Source organism: Leopardus geoffroyi, chromosome A2 (genome assembly GCF_018350155.1).
Source record: "Leopardus geoffroyi isolate Oge1 chromosome A2, O.geoffroyi_Oge1_pat1.0, whole genome shotgun sequence".
Classification (NCBI taxonomy): domain Eukaryota; kingdom Metazoa; phylum Chordata; class Mammalia; order Carnivora; family Felidae; genus Leopardus; species Leopardus geoffroyi.
In genome coordinates, this window is record NC_059331.1 from 62,177,348 (window position 1) to 62,195,182 (window position 17,835).

Sequence of the window (17,835 nt, forward strand, 5' to 3'; positions counted from 1 at the left end):
TCCGGGGCCTGGAATGACCCCTCCCTGAAGAGACCACATGCTCACCTTCCCTCTGGTGGCCTATGGTGGAGGGAGGGGTAAGGAGAGGGACGGGATGCTCAGGGAGTGCCTGCAGGCCTGAGGGAGGACGGTGGATCTGATGGCCTCGATTCTGTGATGGGGAAGTCACCTGTGCAGGGCCACAGGGCTGCAGGGGACCCATGGGGCCACCAGCAAGGACAGCGGCTGGAGGCCTGTGCCAGCCTTCTCTGTCCCCCCCCCCCCACATGCTTCCTCCTCCTCCCCTCCTCCCCTCTCCTCCTCCCCCTCCCCCTCCTCTTCCTCCTCCTCCCTCTCCCCTTCTCCCCGTCCCTCCTCCTCCTCCTCTTCCCCCTCCTTCTCCCTCCCCCTCCCCCTTCTCCTCTCCCCCCCTTCTCCTCCTCCCCCCTCTCCTCCCCCTCCTCCCTCTCCTCCCCCTCCACTCCCTTGTGCCCATGTGTCTCATCATGGAGGGACTCCCTTGGCCTTCGTCCTCACCTGTAATCCAGGAAGGAGGCAAGGTGGTTCTTTTCTCCAGGTTCAGATGGAAACTGTGAGGGTCTTGTGCTTAGAGGGCAATGGAGCTTGGCTGGATGTACGTCTCCCCCCCCCCCCCCAAAGCCTTTGCTCTAAAACCTGGAGCAGAGCTGCTGATCTGGACACCATGTGGGGAGGGGGCCGGGCCTGGGGGGGGGGGCGTCTAACAGAGAAGTGGACACCAGGATGTGGATGAGATTAGTTCAAGCCTCTCAAAGGAGGAGTGAGCAAGTCGTTTCCAGAGGGAGTTTTGGGAGCTCGGGGTGGGTCCCTCTAAGAGCTGATTGGACCTGTTCTCAAGGGTGTTCGGGCTGAGCTGTGGGCAGCTGGGGAGGCATGAAACTCACCCAAGCGTGGCATTGTCCTCCTAGAGGGCAGGAGTAACAGGGGACTGGGGAGGGACCGGGGAGGGCTGGCTGTGCTGTAGGGATGCACCTTCTGGAGCTGAGGCAGGCAAGAACGAGAGCGGTGCTCCTGCTCAGATGCCCACTGACGGCCCTGGACGGGGCCGTGGTGCCCACGCAGGGAGAGGAGAGGAGAGGCACCAGGCAGGCAGGAGGATCCACGGTGGAGGGTGTCCCAGCAAGTGGGTGGCGGGGGGGTCAGGGTGGTCCGGCGGCTCGGCAGAAACAACTCTGAGTGTCTCTGTGGATGGGCAGGAAGAGAGAAGCGGGGTCTAGGCCTGGGGATAAGCTGGCCCAGGGGCAGGGGCAGATCCTCTCTGTGGCGAGGAGACGGCCCTGGGGGAGGCGCAGCTTGTGAGCTCTGGGAGGGAACCAGCATCAGTGCTGAGCGTGATCTGTCCTCTCTGCCCTGAGGCTTGGGGGCTGCAGCTGGCCTCCGAGACCTCGGAGGGATCCCATGTCGGCTTGGCTCTAGGAGTGGGCTGTCCTGTGGGGTGGGGGCTTCTGTCCCTGGAGGCATCCAGGCTGCAGCCCCTCTGATTGCTTGTGGACTCAACACGCGCCACCCTCAGACAGCCCCCGGGTCAGCCAGCACCCGCTGTCACGAGCACTGACCTCAAGCCACCTGACTGGGTAAGGGGACACCCTTACACATGGCTTACCCAGCCAGTGGGCATCCATTCCCACGGTCCGGGCTGCAGTGGGAGGCCGCCCTGCTCGGGGTGCGTTGAGGTTGCCCAGGCACCAACTCAGCCCGGCCCCCCATGGCTGGAACGTGGTGAGCTCTGGTCCTAGCGATGCCCACACAGCCGCGCCTTGTCCGCACGAAGCAGCTCTAGGCAGCCCAGAGGGAGAGCCGCCAATCTCTCACGTCCCAGCCTCCAGGTCTCAGGATGTCCTTCTGCCATGATCCAGGGGTCCTGGCAGGCAATGATGCCAGCCTGGGTCCGAGCAGGGTGGCGGCTGCTCCCATGACCGTTGGTCTACCCCTCTGGTCAGGAGAGGAGCAGTGAGCCAGCAGCAGGGAAACAGCTCAGCACAGGAGGGGTCAGCATGCTCTGAGGGTGCCAGGACAGGAGTCAGGGGGAGGCGGGAGGGCCTCTGGGCCTCTCCTCACCCTTTCTCACTCATGCAAGCCCCCCTCCAGCAAACCCCTGCTGTGTTGGGCGCTGGAGCACTGAGGGAAGGGCGGGGGCAGGGGGGGGGGGGCGGTGGTCAGAAGCCTGGGACCTGCCTCTCAGGGTCTGCCCCTAGTGGTGACAAGGGACATTCTTCGTAGCACAAGCTCCTGAGTCTGCAGGGTGGATGGAACATCAGAATGGGGGAGGGGAGCGCTTCCCGACAGGTGAGCAACTTTGTCTGAGTCCAAGGTGGGGCATACGGGTCCCCGGGCACCGGTACCCTCTGCCACTGCAGCCCTGCCTGGCCCCGGGCCCCAGTCCCGTCACGCTGAGCCCCAGCTCCCAGTCTGGCACAGGCTTCTGGGTGCTGTTAGGCCTGTCCCTCTTCTCATGGCCCATCCTGCTGTCGCAGCCCGCTGCCTGTGTGGGAGCGCGGGGGTCTCTGGGGTCCGGCTGACCCTCTCCCGGGGAGGGACGTGCCCTGGTCCCTCTGGGATGCTGTTGGGGGGCACCTGTACTGTCCTCTTGCTTTGTCTGGGTTGGTGTGGGGCGTTTGAGAAGGGGTGACAGGCACGCGGCTGAGCCCAGCCCGCAGCCCCTCTGAGTGAGCTGAAGGCCTGGGTCATGGGAGGTTCTGGGCTGTTCTGGTACCTGCCCGCTCCACCGCCTCTGGGAGCAGGCTGGCAGGAAGGCTGATCAATTTTAATTAGCTTTAAGCCTCTGTCGAAATAATTCTGGCTTCTGCCAGAAAAGGCACAGGAAGCTTCGATCCCTTACTGAGCGGCTTCCTCACACAGGAAGGTCCAATCCGCTCACAGGGCCAGGAGTGCTGTTATTGCCACCACAACCTGGACCGTGGGGTGACCCCATGTGGTGTTATCACTCCCCACCCCTAGCCCTCAGAGAGGAGGAGGCTTGTCTGGGGAGGAGGAGCCCACTGGTTCGGTACCCCTGACCTGGGATGCACCCCGGCATCCTGGCCCCGCTCTGTGAGCCCCTGCACCAGTACATGCTCCCTGGGCTGGACTGTGGGCACAGGAGGGCCCTCCCTGCAAGGTGCTCAGGAGTGACAGCGACCTGTGACAACGTGACTAGGTGTCCACTAGGGACCAGGATCTGTGCTAGGGACTGAAGGTGACAGAGGTGACCAAACCAGATGAGTCCCCCTCCCCCACTCCAGGCCCATGACACACTCCTTGCCGTCAGGTCCTCTGGGTTAGCCAGTCACTTTCCTGGCCCTCATTTTGTCCTTTGAGGTCTCCCAGCGGTCACAGGACGGGGGCCAGGAACTGAGGATAGGCTTCCAGCCACCGGTGGCAGGTGTGTGTGTGTGTGTGTGTGTGTGTGTGTGTGTGTGTGTGTGTAGGCACGCCGGTTGCACCTGCCCAGGTCCCCATGCCTCTCCACCCCACAGAGGCGTGCAAAGGCACAGGGAAGCCCCCAGAAAAGGATCCTGGAGGCCTGGGGCCAACAAGGACTCGGGGATCAGCCGCTGCACTCCGGTGGCCCCTTCCCGCACCAGCTCACTGAGCTCCCCGCCCCTCCGCCTGCAGGCTGTCCTCGGGCTGGAGCCGCCCTCGCGCCCCCAGCCCTGCAGAGCCTCTCACAGGCTCTGAGCACAGCACTCCCGCCCGACACCTGCCTACACCTTTCCGCCACCAGGCGCGCTCCCAGAGGCCGCCCCCCATCACCCCGCCTGCCTCCGCCCCCAGCCTGCCCCCGGCCTGTTAACCCACGCGCTCGCGCGGGCAGCACCCCCAGAACAGGAGGGCCAGGGATCACACCCGGGGTGCGAGGCAGTGTCTCGGGGCTGTGCGTCCGGGATAGGGGGCGAGTCCTGTTGGAGGGAGGGCGTGCTGGAGGCGGGTAGCGCGCGTCCTGGGCGAGCGCGCGTTCTGGAAGGAGTGTCCCCAGGGGGTGGGCGCGTCCCCGAGGGGGAGGGCGCAGCTAGGGGCGGGCTTTCGGCGGCCCCACCCTCGACCGCGTCCCCGGGCGCCCCCCACGCACCCAGCCGGGACCGAGCCGACCGCGCGCCACAGCCATCGGCCATGGAGACGCGAGAGCGGCGGCGCCCGCGGTTTCTGCTGCCGCTGCTTCTGCAGCTGCTGTGCGGTAAGGGGACGCGGGGTCCGGCTCCGGGACGCCTCGACCCCCTCCGGGGCCACGGGGACCCGCGGGCTTCGACTTCCAGCACCCGCGCCTGGCCGCGCCTTTGCCCTGCACGGATCCCGGCCTGCCCGGCGCGCCCGGCTCCGGAGGGGCGAGGGGAGACCCCGGCGCCGTCCCCAGCCTCCGCTGGAGGGTCCTGTCCGCTCTCCCCGGAGGAGCCGAAGGCGACCGACCGGCGCTGGGAAGGGAGGCGCGGGGGTCCTGCAGGATCTGCCCGGTCGGCTCCTTGCAGCTGCGATGTCCCTGGAATCGCCGCCAGAGGGCTGGGGACGGCCTGCCGTCGCGACACCGAGCGAGCAGAGGCGGTCGGCTGCCGCTTCCCTGTTGGGTAGTGAGCTCCCCGTCCTGGGGCTTTCGCGTGCACACCACTCTCAGGGCGTGGGTGAGAGGAATCCAGACCCCGTAGGGCTCGTCCCTTCCCCGGAGGACAGCCCTTCAGTGTGTGCGCGGGACAGGGAAGAGGCGGCTCCCTGAGGCTTCCCTCAAGATCCCTTCTCCAGCAAGAAAATGGGGCTCCAGGGAGGATACATTGTTTACAAATCAGGAATGGATTGAATGAAAAGCTGGCTTAGGAAAATTTTACTAGAGAGATGATCCAAGATCAAGTAAGAGGGTGTGTGTGCTTTTGGGGAGGGCTTGCTTGCAGAGGCTTGCCGGGCAGGCTGCTGAGGTGAGGTAGGCAGCCTGACCCCGGGGCCGGGGGCCCAGGGCCCCTCTGAGGGGCCACTGTCCCCTGGGTCCTTTGGGGCATCAGCCTTGCCCTCTCTGGCGCATCGCCCTGGCTGTGAGACGCCAAGTTGAGCCTGTGTGGAGTCTTCGTCGGCTTTGCTGGTTTGGAACTGGCTGCAGCTGTGAGAAAGGACCGGTGAGCCCCTCGGCTTCCCAGTCTCTGGGCTGTCCCCCCCCCCCCTCCCCAAGATGTCCGGGTGGAGGGACTGTGGCTTCGCCTCACCTCGCAGGGTGAGAGCCTGGGGTCAGGTGGATTTCTGGCCGAAGGCAAGAGCCTGGTGCGTGGCGGCTTCGGGACATCGGGAGCACATTGACTTGGGGTTGCAGGAAGCCTAAAAGCGAGCCCCCTGGACTGGAGCTTTGGCTCCTCCAGGGAAGGGAACCCTTGCTTTATTCCCAGGACCTGCTTTCAGCATGGGATCATGAAGGACCAGACCCAGACCCTACACACATCCGCGTTACCAACACGGGGCTCGTGTCTGGAGGGCCACCTGGCCCGCCCGGGGTGGGTCCGGGGCCTTCCTCCCCCGCCAGGGTGGGGCCAGGCCAGCCTCCCTGCAGACCTAGCCCAGCGCTGGTCCTGCCAGAGCCAGGGTCTTGGGAAGTGGCTGCTGGGCGGGCGAGATGCCCGCTCATGGTCACATGCTGTGTGTCAGAGGTGGGGCTGAGCTCCGGATGGTGCTGCATCGGGAAGGAGGGTCCCAGGGCTGCGACATCTCTGTGGAGTGGGAGCCCGGCCATCCAGGGAGCAGGTCCAGCTGGGGGGCCGGTTCTTGCCGGCGGAGGCCCATCCGGCACTGGCCGTGAAGGGACGGGCGAGGAAGGTGAATTCGGGTTTCTTGGGCAAATTCCAGAACTCCATTCAGACACGGCAGCTAGTGTGGTGGTGGTGACGCCCAGCTGGGCCCACTTGGCTGGGGCTCGCCCCTGCACCCAGTCCCTGATTGCGCTCTTTGGTCCGAGTGCGAATCCCAGGGCCTCTCTGCAGCTGCTTAACCTCAAGATCATAAGGCACTTACCGCCTCAGTTTCCCCTGGTGCAGTGTGGATACAGAAAGAGGAACCTGGGAAGGACTATTGTGACCTTCAGTTGGAGTCTGTCGGTTTAGTCCCCATACCCCGTGCCTTCGTAGGGGGGCTTGGGCGTAGACCGGGGAGAGCACTTGGCAGTGCCTGGCTCACGCACCGTGGGAAGCGGAGTTGGGCAGCGGCTGTGGCTCCAGGGGCTCACGGCACCCCCAGACGGTGTGAACATAGCACCGAACATTTGCCGGTGGTAAGAGTCATGGTGTCCTCATGCCCCGTCCTCTCCTGTCACTCTGACTTGTAAGGACTCAGCTGGGCCCAGGTACCCCAGTGACACAGTGACCGCGCAGACATGGTGGCCGAGAGGTGCCTTGCAGGTCTCCTGAGCCCGCTCCTCGTTTTATAGATACGGAACCGAGGCCCGGGATGAGGAGGGCCCTGCCCATACTGCAGGGGCAGGGGCAGAACCTTCCAGAAGCTATGGGCACCTAGGGAGCACGAAGGGCTCCCATATTTCATTTCCAAGTGGCGTAAAAGGCCTTCCTCCGGGAAACGCATCCTTTAGGCTGCTTCTCGTCTCCTGGAGCCCGGGAGACCCTGAGACAGAAGGAGCACAGACCTGTCTTCTCTTTGTTTCCCCGACGGACCATTGGAAGCAGTTTTGTGTTTCATTCGAATTCCCAAGCCCACCACTGATGCAGCCGGTGGCTCCCTGGCAGGAGGCTGCGTCTCTACCTTCTGTTATAACCCTGGCTGGGCTGTTGGGTTTCTCCGGGAGCCCAGGTTGTGCACCAGAAATGATGCCGGAGCGCCCCCTCCCTCACCCAGGACACTTCTGGCTGGTCCGGCAGGTGTCCCGCGGTGCCCGCCTCGCGCAGGCCCAGGGGTGGCGCTGTCCTGGCACCTGCACAGCGCGCCTGCAGTCCTTAACGGCACGTTTCCGACCAGCCCTGCCCAAGCTCCTGCTGCTGTGGGGTATGGAGACTCTGGTCCAGGAAGGAGGAGGAGGAGGGAGGGAAGAAAGGGGGCCCAAGGGCAGGGGAAAGAGGAGAACAAGAGGAAGGAAGCGCTGAGCTGGGTCTTAGTGGTTTGACAGCAGGTGGTTAGGGCACGCTGGGGGGTCCAGGGGCTCCAGGCTTAGGGGCTCCAGGTCCAGGTCCTGGGGACAAGGGGGTCCAGAGGAGCAGGTCCTGGTGTCGGGGTCCAGTCCAGGCAAGCTCTTGCTGGGAGGTGTGGCAGTGGCTGGCAGGAGGTGACGGCATGGACCCGTGTGGGAGACTCGGATGGGATGCTGAGATGATCCCATGAGGGAAAGGCCAGGCCCAGGGATGGCTCCAAGCACCGGGTGTGGGGAATGCTGGTGGGCTTCCAGCACCCATGGTGGGACACCCACTGGGGAGCTGCAGAGAAAGGTGACTTTGGAATAGGGTGGCAATGGGAGACAGGAACACAGGCTGGCTTCATCATTGTCCCCGCCGCGTGGCCCCTGGGGGCCTGCACTCCCCAGAGTCACTAACACCTGGCCTACGTGGCCCTGGGCCCGGGGCTGCCTTCCTGCCAGAAGGCTGGGCAAGTGCAGCTGGGCAGGGTGGGGGGAAGCCCGCCCTGCACACCCTGGCTTATGTTGACTGCACTTGGCTGTGGGAAAGTCACTTTTCCTGTGGCCTTTTTTCTTTTTTTTTTTACATAGAGATATTTAGCATATTGTTTTTTTATGTTTATTTTTGAGAGAGAGAGAGAGAGAGAGAGAGAGAGAGATAGAGAGAGAGAGAGAGAATCTAAAGCAGGCTCCAGGCTCTGAGCTGTCAGCACAGAGCCTGTTGCGGGGCTCGAACTCACGAACCATGAGATCATGACCTGAATCGAAGCCAGACGATTAACTGACTGGGCCCACCCAGGCACCCCTCCTTTGGGTCTTTAAACTGGGGGGATGGGGGCAGGAGGCATGATGCTGTTCCTCAGGCAAACCAAGGATGGGGTTGGCATGACGGTGTCAAGTCCAGGCTGGTGTGACATGCCCCTGGGGGGCAGCTCTGCAGGTAGGTGGCTTGGGCTGGACTCCCCATCGTGTTACTGGGCAGGTGGGTGCCCTTCCCCGCGTGGTGACCCTGTCTTTAAGTGCCTCTGAGAGGGGGACCTGACAGGACAGGGCACTCTGTGGAGATGGTGAGGCTCCTCTTGAAGGCACGTAAGCCTGGGTCTTGGCTGCTGCTTGCCTGGGACCCTGTGATGCAAAGTCTCTGAGGTTGGGTTCAGGGGAAGAGCACTGGGGTTGAAAACTTGGGGTGTCTAGGAGGCTCAGTTGGTTAAGTGTCCAACTCTTGATTTCTGCTCAGGTCATGATCTCACAGTTTGTGAGATCGAACCCTGCATCAGGCTCTGCGTTGACAGCATGGAGCCTGCCTGGGATTCTCCCTCTCTCCCTCTGCCCCTCCTTCACTTGCACCTGCGTGTTCTCTCTCTTTCTCTCTCTCAAAATAAATAAACATTAAAATAAAGAGAAAACTGCCCTGGGAGGCCTGCACACCAGTCTGGCTTGGGAGCCACCTTTCCAACCACACTGCCTCTCTTCCACCCCTAATAACCACGGACGCCCACCCCCTAAGCACAGTGCCTTCTGACTTCATGGCCTCCTATCTATACTAGGCACTTTCCCACTGTTCTTACTGATTTTTTGGTCTATTTATTTGTTCTGTAAATTGTTGAGAGAGGAGTATCAAATTCCCAGCTATAATTGTGGATTTCTCATTTTTCCCCTTGCAGTTGTGTCCATTTTTGCCTCCTGTGTTTTGATGCTGTTATTAGGTGCATACATGTTTAGCATTGCTGTGTCTTTTTGGTGAATCGAACCATTTATCATTATGAAAGGCCCTCCTTATCTCTGGTGATATTCTTTGCTCTGAAAGACACTTCGTTCAATACTCATATAACCACCCCACCTTTCTTTGGATTAGTAGCAGCATATGTCTTCTCCCATCCTTTTCCTTTGAATGTATTTGAGTCTTTTTATTTAAAGTAGGATGCTTGTGAACAGCTATGGTCGGGGCTTGTTTATTGATCTCATTTAACAATCTTTGTTTCTTTTTTTTTTTTTTTAATTTTTTTTTTCAATGTTTATTTATTTTTGGGACAGAGAGAGACAGAGCACGAACGGGGGAGGGGCAGAGAGAGAGGGAGACACAGAATCGGAAGCAGGCTCTAGGCTCTGAGCCATCAGCCCAGAGCCCGGACGCAGGGCTCGAACTCACGGACCGCGAGATCGTGACCTGGCTGAAGTCGGACGCTCAACCGACTGCGCCACCCAGGCGCCCCAACAATCTTTGTTTCTTAATTGGAGTGGCTAGACCATCGACTCTAAATCTGACTATTGACGTGGTTTGGTTTAAATCTATCATTTTTACCATCAGTGCTTTTTCTCTTCTCTTTTCATCTGTCTCCTTTTGGACTTAATTTTTTTTTTAAAAATTTTTTTTTTTTCAACGTTTATTTATTTTTGGGACAGAGAGAGACAGAGCATGAACGGGGGAGGGGCAGAGAGAGAGGGAGACACAGAATCGGAAACAGGCTCCAGGCTCTGAGCCATCAGCCCAGAGCCCGACGCGGGGCTCGAATTCACGGACCGTGAGATCGTGACCTGGCTGAAGTCGGACGCTTAACCGACTGCGCCACCCAGGCGCCCCTGGACTTAATTTTTAAGAAAAACTTCTCATTGCCTTGGCCTCTTCACTCTTCCCTTCCTCTGTCCCCCCAGAAGTGCCCTTGTGGTCACGGGCCCACCCTCTGTATGACACAGAGCCCCTCCCTGAGCTGGCAAGGGCTTCTGGGTCTGTGTGGTGGGAGCATCAGGAGGCCTGTGGCCTCCTGTGGGGACTACCTGGCCTGCAGGGCAGAATCGTAGTGGTTCCGAACCTGCCTTTCCTGGTAACAGATATTTCTTCTGCACTTCCTGCGCTTAGAGGGAGCAGCACTTGGTAGAACACGTGACCATAACTTTGCGCTGCTGCCCTCAGGACCTGATCATTCATTCATTTGTTCGTTCTCTCGAAAAGTCTTTTCGGAATACCAATGAGGCGCTGGTGGTTAGGGGAGTGAGGGAGCAGCTGGCAATTATCAAACACCTACAGTAATGACATGGTGAAGACGGGAGCCTCTGTGGGCACATGACTAACGCCTGTCAGCACAGCCCCCTTGTGCAGCACGGTCTGTTTCCCTCACTTTACAGATGGGGAAACTGAGGTGAGCTGGTGACCAGTGATGCTGGGTGTGAGCGTGGGTCTGCCCGGTTCTGGGTGTGGGCCTTTCTCCTGTTTCCTTCCCCGTGGTTTCTCCTGCAACACAGTACCCTGTGCCAGGACATACACGACAGGGCCATCCAAGCACACACATACACAAACACGCATGTACACATACACTCACAGATACCCGGACACAGGTGGCAGGGCTGTGTGCACACATACACGTGCACATGTATGCACACACCCCAGAACACACACTGCAGGGGTCATGGGAGGGAAGTTTATGAGGGGGGCCTGACACTTGGAAGGGTGCCTGGGGAGGGAGGGTGGCTGGTCCTGAAGGAGACAGGTGGGCACTGTAGGTGGGGAGATGAGCTGGGGGAAGGTAGAGGTGGAGGGATCGGATCTGGGGGCAGCGGTGGGGGGGAGGGGTATGCTGGGAATCCTGGGGGAGCCTGGTGGTGGGACGGCCAAAGATCTGGCTCACAGTCTTGGACGGTCAGCAGACCCTGCGGATCTTTCTGGGGACATGCTCTGGGCACCCTCGACCCTCGAGCTGCAGTGGGGCCTCTCTGCCATCCCTGATTGGTGGGACCCACTCCCCACCCCCATCACACCCCTGTCTGTTCTCGGCCTCCTGGACCCCCAGGAGGTGCATCCCCTGCCCTCCCTTGACTTGTCTCCCCACCCTGTGGGAGGTCACAACCATGGGAGGTCCTGTCTTGGTGACACCCATGTGGGGCCCTTTTTGCACTGGCTTCCACCTCCTTGGGCCACACGGGAGGCCAGGTGAGGGAGGAAGACCCAGCTGCCTGCAGGGCGGGGTGTGGGGGGGGATGTCACAGGAGGGCCCCAGGGTCACCTTGCAAACCATTCCTAGCAGTGGAAGGACCACACTGTCCCCTCTCTAGGTGGGTGTCCCCGAGTGGGGGGCTGCAACGAGACGCGCATGCTGGAGAAGCTGCCCCAGTGCGGGCAGGCTTTCGCCGACATGATGCACACAGTGGACGTCTGGAAGTGGTGCCACCTGTCCGAGTTCATCGTGTGAGTGTCCCGGTGCCGCCCCTGCTGCCTCCTGGCCCTCCTGGCTGCAGCCCTGCACGTGCCACCCTTCTGTACCCACCCCTGCCCTCCTCTGCCCTCCCGGCCTCGGCCCTGCCCTTGTCACCCTCCCCTGCCCTCCTGGCGGTGGTCTTGACCCTGCCGCCCTCCCCTGCCCACCCCTGTTCCCGCACCGTTCCCAGCAGGTGCGGAAACTTCATTCTGTTTGGTTCGGGAACAGTTCCCTCACACCGTCTGTGCCGGTCCGTGCAGGGGTTGTGGTGTGGGTGTGGACCTTGCCGCCAGAGCCACTGTCTGCCGGGGCACTGGGCATGGAAGCCCCTAGAACAGCCGTTGGGGATGGAGAGCGGGGGGGTGGTTTGGAGGAATACGGGCTGATGCAGCTGAGCAGACCCAGGGCTCCTGGGGAAGGCGGGGGCCCCTGGCAGGCATGGGGCAGGGACAGCGCGAGACCGTGGTGGCCGCCAGCAGAGCGGGAAGCTGAAGTGGGAGGGTGCAGGCAGGGTAGCCGGCCCATCGCTGACCATCTGCTAGGAGGTAAAAGCCAGCGTGTCTTGATGTTTGATGCAAAGCGCGATCCCAGGCTCCTTCTTGTCCTGGGAGCCCTGAGGAAGCTTCTGGAGAGGGAAGCTCGGACGTCAGGCTTGGAGTAGACACATGAGGAGGGTCAGGGAGGGTGAGATGTCACTGCTAAGGCCTCGACGAGGAGGTCAAGGAAACGTCCAGCCCTGGGGCCAGAGGACAGGGCCGGGGGCCATCTGGAGTCGGAGAGCCAGCGGGAGCCGACTTCCCACACCTGCCAAGCCCAGCCCCACGCCAAAAGGGGGGCTGACCCCCAGAGCCCTGAGTGGGCAGCACAGCACCTGAGGGCCGTCTGGGGAGCCGCTGGGGGTCCAGAGCCCCTCACCGAGGCTTGTCCTCTGGGCTGCTGGGACTGAGCCGGGAACCTGGGGAGAGTGGCTGGTGCCCTGCTGGACCCAGGAGGTGACCCCTTGGGTGAGCCTTCTTTTCTGACACGTAGGGGAGCGGGGGTCCCCTCGGAGGGCCCAGTGGAGCCCAGGAAGTTTCCAGGCAACCCTTTCCCAGGCCCGAGCGCCCACCTGCTGTGGCCCTTCCTGGTTGGGAACCTCCCATGGGGCAGGAACCCGAGACCCTAGTACAGCAAGAGGGGTACCCCAAGGCCATACCAGTGCCTCCAAGACAGAGTGACAAGCAAGAGAGGAAGTGCTCCAGACACAGAAAGAGCCACTGGGAGTGAAGCATGGGGCCGAAGCTGAATGTGGGAGGAAGTCTCCCAGGAAGCAGGGGGCGGTCAGGGACCAGCCACCAGGCGTGGTACCCTGGGGGCAGGAGTTCTAGAAAGAGAGTAAGGAGACACAGAAGGAACTCAGGGACACTGCCAGGCGGGGATGTGGGTCTACAGACCCCAAGGGCTCTCCAGGCACCAAGGGCGTGGACCAAGGAGTGGGCCACGAAGGGGTAGGGCCACGTGTGCAGACAGACAAGAGTGAGTTGGACACATGGGTGAGGAATCAGGCCCCATGCAGCCCTGGAAACCAGGAGATGGCGGGCCGGGGCTTTGGAATTCTAGAATGCACTTCCCAGCCAATCTGTCCTCACGAAGACACCGTCAGACACGCAGAGCTCCTACCTCGTGTTTCCTGGGCACCTTTGCTTAGGCACAGGGGTGGCTGTGCCCCCTCCCCCCACAGATGACTGCAGAGTGGGAGAGAGAGGGGGAGCCCCCGAGGGGCCAAGAGGTCCCAGGGGCAGCGAGCACGAGGGGTGGAGGGCGGCCTGCACCAGGGCCTTCCATGTCTGAGGTCACTGCTCTGTCCCTGCCCTGCAACCAGCTCGTGGAGGATGGAGACTCCCGCCGCCGCGTCCCCGTCCACCCTGTCAAGGGGTGGCCGCTATCGAGGTTTCCAGATGCCCTTCTCTGCTGCCTCTGAGCAAAAGCACAGGCAGCAAGAAGCCAAGCAGGGGATGCGTCTGCCTGGTGGGGGAGGGCATCTGCGGGGGGCTTCTGGGCTGTGTGCGCCCCTCTGCTGTCTGGGTTACAGCTGCACCCTGGGAGGGGGAGGGAGGCTCTGGGAGCCGCAGCAGGGGGGGACCGGGGAGGCCCTGGGTGACGAGGGGACGCGAGGATGAAAGATACGGAGCAAACACCTCCTTCCTTGTGAACAACACCCCCCAGTTCTGTGTCCAGCCTGAGCCAGGGCTGGTGAGTTAACAGGGCTTGGGGCTGCGGGGATGGCAGGAGGCCAAGAGCCGTGTTGTCCGCAGCCCTCGTCGTGCACCCAGCCGACTGGCAGTGTTGAGAGGCAGCAGGCAGGGCATTTTGCATGTGGCCCTTGTGAGTCGATCCACGGAGATGGGTCCTGTGCTCAGCTCTGCGTGCACCTGCACGTGTGGCCCCTTGGCTACCCTACTGGGTACGTCCTAGGAGCCCCACTTACAGAGGAGAAACTGAGGCTCAGGGACATAAGAAATGTGGCTGGAGGAAGCCTGTCTGGTGCACTGTTCCCAGCTGCCCTCGGGGGCGTGGGGTCGGGCTCCACTGCCTGTGTCCCTACCTCGTCTCAGCGCCCCCCCCCCCCCCCCCCCGGAGCCTGGGGAGGGTGGTGGTGGCCTTCTGGGAGGCAAGGGAGTCAGAACACAGGGCTCCTGGCAGACCCGGGGACGGGGGCTGCTCCAGGCAAAGGCCTTGGCCGGGTGTCAGGTCAGATGCCTCCCGGGCGGCAGGTCGCTGGACATGCAGGGGATCGTCTGGGGGTCCTGGGCTTCCCGCGGACCTGTCCTGGGCACATCCCAAGCTCTGGATGTGATTCAGGCCGTCCCCTTTGCTTCCAGCTCTCTTTAGGCCATGTGGGCTCCTCCTCGTAGGCCTTACCTGGTGCTGGCAGGAGGGGCGGGCGCCGGGAGGGCCTGGCCAAGTGGGTCTGCTGCCCCCATCTCCTGTCCCTGTTGGGCAGACGGCGTCTGTGCAGGAAACTCCTTGTGGGAAGCAGTTCCTTCCTGTTGGTGGCTCAGGCCAGGCCACCTTCCCCAGGACAGTGCAGGGAAGCAGGGGATGGGGCGCAGAGCCTCAGGCCAGCCTCACCCCAGCCTGAGCTCGCCCTCCAGCTCCCGCCCTGTATGCGGGGCTCAGCCAGGCGGCAGCACAGGCAGTGGACAGAGAGGGTGCACCCCAGCAGGTGTCCGTCTGGCCTTCTCTCCAGAACGTCTTGGATGGTGGGTGGCAGTCGAGGCCCCACCTCCAGAGGCCACTCGTGTCCAGGGCCAGGCGGGTCCTGGTGGCTGCACCTTGTCAACTGTTAGGAGACCATCCAGAGCCCACCTACTGGACAGATGAGGCTTTCCCTGGGTGGTTTGCTGATGAGGGACAGGGAGGCCTGTGGGGGGAGGCGGCTCCAGCCTGTCCTGTCCGAGGGGGCTGTCCCCTCCTGACCTGGCAAATGAGGCAGCTGGCGCTTGGCCTCAGAGAGACCCTCCCCTGGGGCTCAGAGAGTGTCCAGATGATGAGGGCCCTGCCGGTCATGCAGCGTCTGCCTTGGAGAAGGGGCAGGCCTGTGTCCTCTGGGCAGACCTGGGAAGGCTCTGGGGGCTCTCGGCCTCATGGGGAGCTGGTCACCACCTGAGGTGTGGGCGGGACTCAGCCTCGGGGCTTTCTTGCTCTGGCTGCTCTTTGTTGAGATGCCAAGTTCGGGGTTGGGCTGGAGGATGCCGGGGTCTGTGCAGAGGTCATCGTCACTGGCGTGGGGGCATCCTGCCAGGCCAAGTAGAGCACAGCTGTGCGCCTGGGGGAGGCGGTGAGGCTCGGGGAGAGCGGGGCTGAGCCCCGGGGCAGAAAGGTTTGCGGCAGGGCAGGGTCCCCTCACCCTTGCCTCTGGGCAAGAAGGTAAAGAATGGATGCCTGGGTCCCAGCACGTCTGACAGGGCCCGGAGGGCGCTCCTGTCTCTGCTGTCCAGACACACCTCCTCCCCCGGCCCCCTTGGACCGGGCCCCCTTCCCCTGCCCTCCTCCCCCTGGCCCCCTGGGACCGCGCCCCCTTCCCCTGCACTCCTCCCCCTGGCCCCCTGGGACCGTGCCCCCTTCCCCTGCCCTCCAGGGTTAAGGCCGGCAGGAGGGGGTGCAGGGAGCCGGGTGGTCACCGCTCTGCCTCCGCAGGTACTACCAGAGCTTTACCAACTGCACCGAGGTGGAGACCAACGTGGTGGGCTGCTACTGGCCCAACCCCCTGGCGCAAGGCTTCATCACCGGCATCCACAGGCAGTTCTTCTCCAACTGCACGGTGGACAGGGCACACTGGGAGGACCCTCCAGACGAGGTCCTCATCCCGCTCATCGTCGTGCCCGTCCTGCTGACCGTGGCCATGGCCGGCCTGGTGGTGTGGCGCAGCAAACGCGCTGGCCAGCTGCTGTGAGGGTGCCCTAAGGGGGGGGGGAGGCAGGGCGGGGGGGCGGGAGAACCGGCGGAGGCTGCGGCGGCCCCCCCACCCCCATCCCGTTTGGCTACCTGCGAGCCTTATGTGGCTCACCCGGGCTTGTCCTCTCCTGGGCCTGGGAAGAAGGCGCACCGAGGCCGGAGCTGTGCGGGGAACGATTGGCTGCTGCTGCGCCCTCCGCCCGCGCTGGGCTGGGGCCTCCAGGGTTTCCGGGCCCTCCTGACCCCTGCCCAGGCACCCTGCCCTGACCCCAGCCCCGGCCTGGCTCGGACCCCACCTCCCAACCTGAGCTCAACCCCTGCGCTGACCCACCCCCTGTCCTGACCCCACCCCCTGCTCTGACACCCCCTCTGTCCCCCGCTCTGACCCCACCTTCTGCTCTGACCCCACCCCTGGCCCTGATTCCACCTCCTGACCTACCCACCCCCTGTCCGGGCTTCACCCTATTCTGTCACTGCTGTGGGTCCCCTGGCCTGGCCTGCCCACCCCCACCTGCACTGGGTGGGGTAGATTGTGAGCTGGGTGTTTGTACTGCCTGGTGCCCTGTGTCTGAGTCCTCCTGGCCGAGAGCCCATACTCATCCTGTGGCCAGAAAACCTGAGACTGAGGGTCAGGCCAGAGTCCCCTGGGGGCCGTGCACCGGCTGAGACCCCCTGTCTGCGCCCACAACCAGAAACTGGGCTGTGGTGGGTGCAGGCCTCCTTCCTAGGCCCCTGCGAGCCAGGCCCTCTGAGCTGGGGTCCTGTGAGCCCCAGTGCTGGTTGAGCTCTGTCTGTGCTGTGTGCTTTCTCTGAGTAAACAGTCATCCTGCTTGTGGGGCATCCTGTTTTATTTCGGGGTATTCAGAGACAGTCTCGCCTCTTGGGGCTGACAGGTCCTCATACCTGTTTTCCAGATGGGGAGTGGCTGGCCGTGTCCCAGGGTGGTCTCTGGGATGCCGGCTGGTGGCTCCTTGCTGGGGTGAGTGGTGGGGCTGGGCTCCGAGGGCGGCGAGAGAGACCTGGCAGGCAGGTCCCTTGTCCTCCCGAGGCCATGCTCCTCTTCCAGCCGGGCTCTTGGTGGCCTTCACCACAAGGTCCCAGCAGAATGGAGCAGGCAACGGCTGGATCTCGTGGGCTGGGATCTCGTGGGTTGGGATCTTGTGGGCTGGGATGTGGCGGTCCCCTCCCAAAGGCTCTCTGCCCTCACCTGGCCACCAGAGCCTCCCTGCTTCCCCGCTGTGTGGCTGGGTCCCTGCCTTGGGGAACCCTTGTCTGTCTGTCCACCGTGGCTCTGAGAATCATCTCTGGCTGGAGGTGAGGTATGAATGTCCCCTGCTCAGCTTTGCGGGGACGACAGGTCACGGAGCAGCCTGGGAGGTCTCAGAGTCCCATGTTCGGTGACCGAAGGAGAGATTGTGTGGCCCCTGCTGCAGGCGGGCGGGTGTTCCTCTGGGTCTCCCTGGGCTGTGGCATGTCCCCGGTGCAGTTGTTTGTAGTAACCTCTAACTCCGTGGAGCTGGCAAACTTCTGTGCAGTCAGCTGCTTGTCAGCGGGGACCCTGCTGGACTCCGTCCCTTCCCACCTCGGCCTCTCTCAGCACCCCCCGCCCCTGGCTTTGCCTTGGGTCTCTCATCCCTGATGCTGAGTGGGTGTCACCTGAGCACCAGAGGCTGCTTGCTTTGGCCTAAATTCTGGGCTCTGTGTGTTTAGAAGGATGTCGTTTTAGTCTGTGTCGGTGGCTACAGTAAAATACCACAGACTGGGTGCCTTGTAAACAGCAGGAATCTATTTCTCATAGTTCCAGGGGCTGGAAGGTCCAGGATCCTGGCTGCAGATTCCGCGAGGTATCTGCTGAGGGCCTGCCTCTGCCTCACAGATGTCCTCCTGTGTCCCCTCTCAGCGGGAGGGGTGAGGGGGCTCTCTGGGGTCTCTTTCACGAGGACTCCACCTGTGAATGCCATCCCATAGGGCACTGGGGAGTCAACACGGGAGTCTGGGGAGGACACAGATGTTCTGACCTCAGCAGATGTGGAAGGGACCTTGTTCTTCAGTGGCCCCATCTATGCCAGGGGACAGTCAGGACGAGATAAAACAGTGACATCACAG

The 17,835-nt window shown here is 62.5% G+C and overlaps 1 protein-coding gene across 1 annotated transcript; it reads left to right on the forward strand.

Moving 5' to 3' along the window:
• Positions 1-4,002: 4,002 nt before the first annotated feature.
• On the forward strand, positions 4,003-16,560 carry RAMP3 (receptor activity modifying protein 3). The gene is made up of 3 exons (XM_045494214.1): positions 4,003-4,192; positions 11,150-11,282; positions 15,472-16,560. The coding sequence occupies exons 1-3, from the start codon at positions 4,129-4,131 to the stop codon at positions 15,725-15,727; spliced, it is 453 nt and encodes a 150-aa protein (XP_045350170.1). The 5' UTR covers positions 4,003-4,128; the 3' UTR covers positions 15,728-16,560.
• The last annotated feature ends 1,275 nt before the right edge of the window (positions 16,561-17,835 follow it).

What these genes read in the sequence shown, in the direction of transcription:
- RAMP3 (XM_045494214.1), top strand. Translation starts at nt 4,129, where the DNA reads ATGGAGACGCGAGAGCGGCGGCGCCCGCGGTTTCTGCTGCCGCTGCTT. An exon ending in GCTTCTGCAGCTGCTGTGCG is followed by an intron (nt 4,193 to 11,149) that starts GTAAGGGGACGC and finishes TCCCCTCTCTAG; the next exon opens with GTGGGTGTCCCCGAGTGGGG. An exon ending in CACCTGTCCGAGTTCATCGT is followed by an intron (nt 11,283 to 15,471) that starts GTGAGTGTCCCG and finishes CTGCCTCCGCAG; the next exon opens with GTACTACCAGAGCTTTACCA.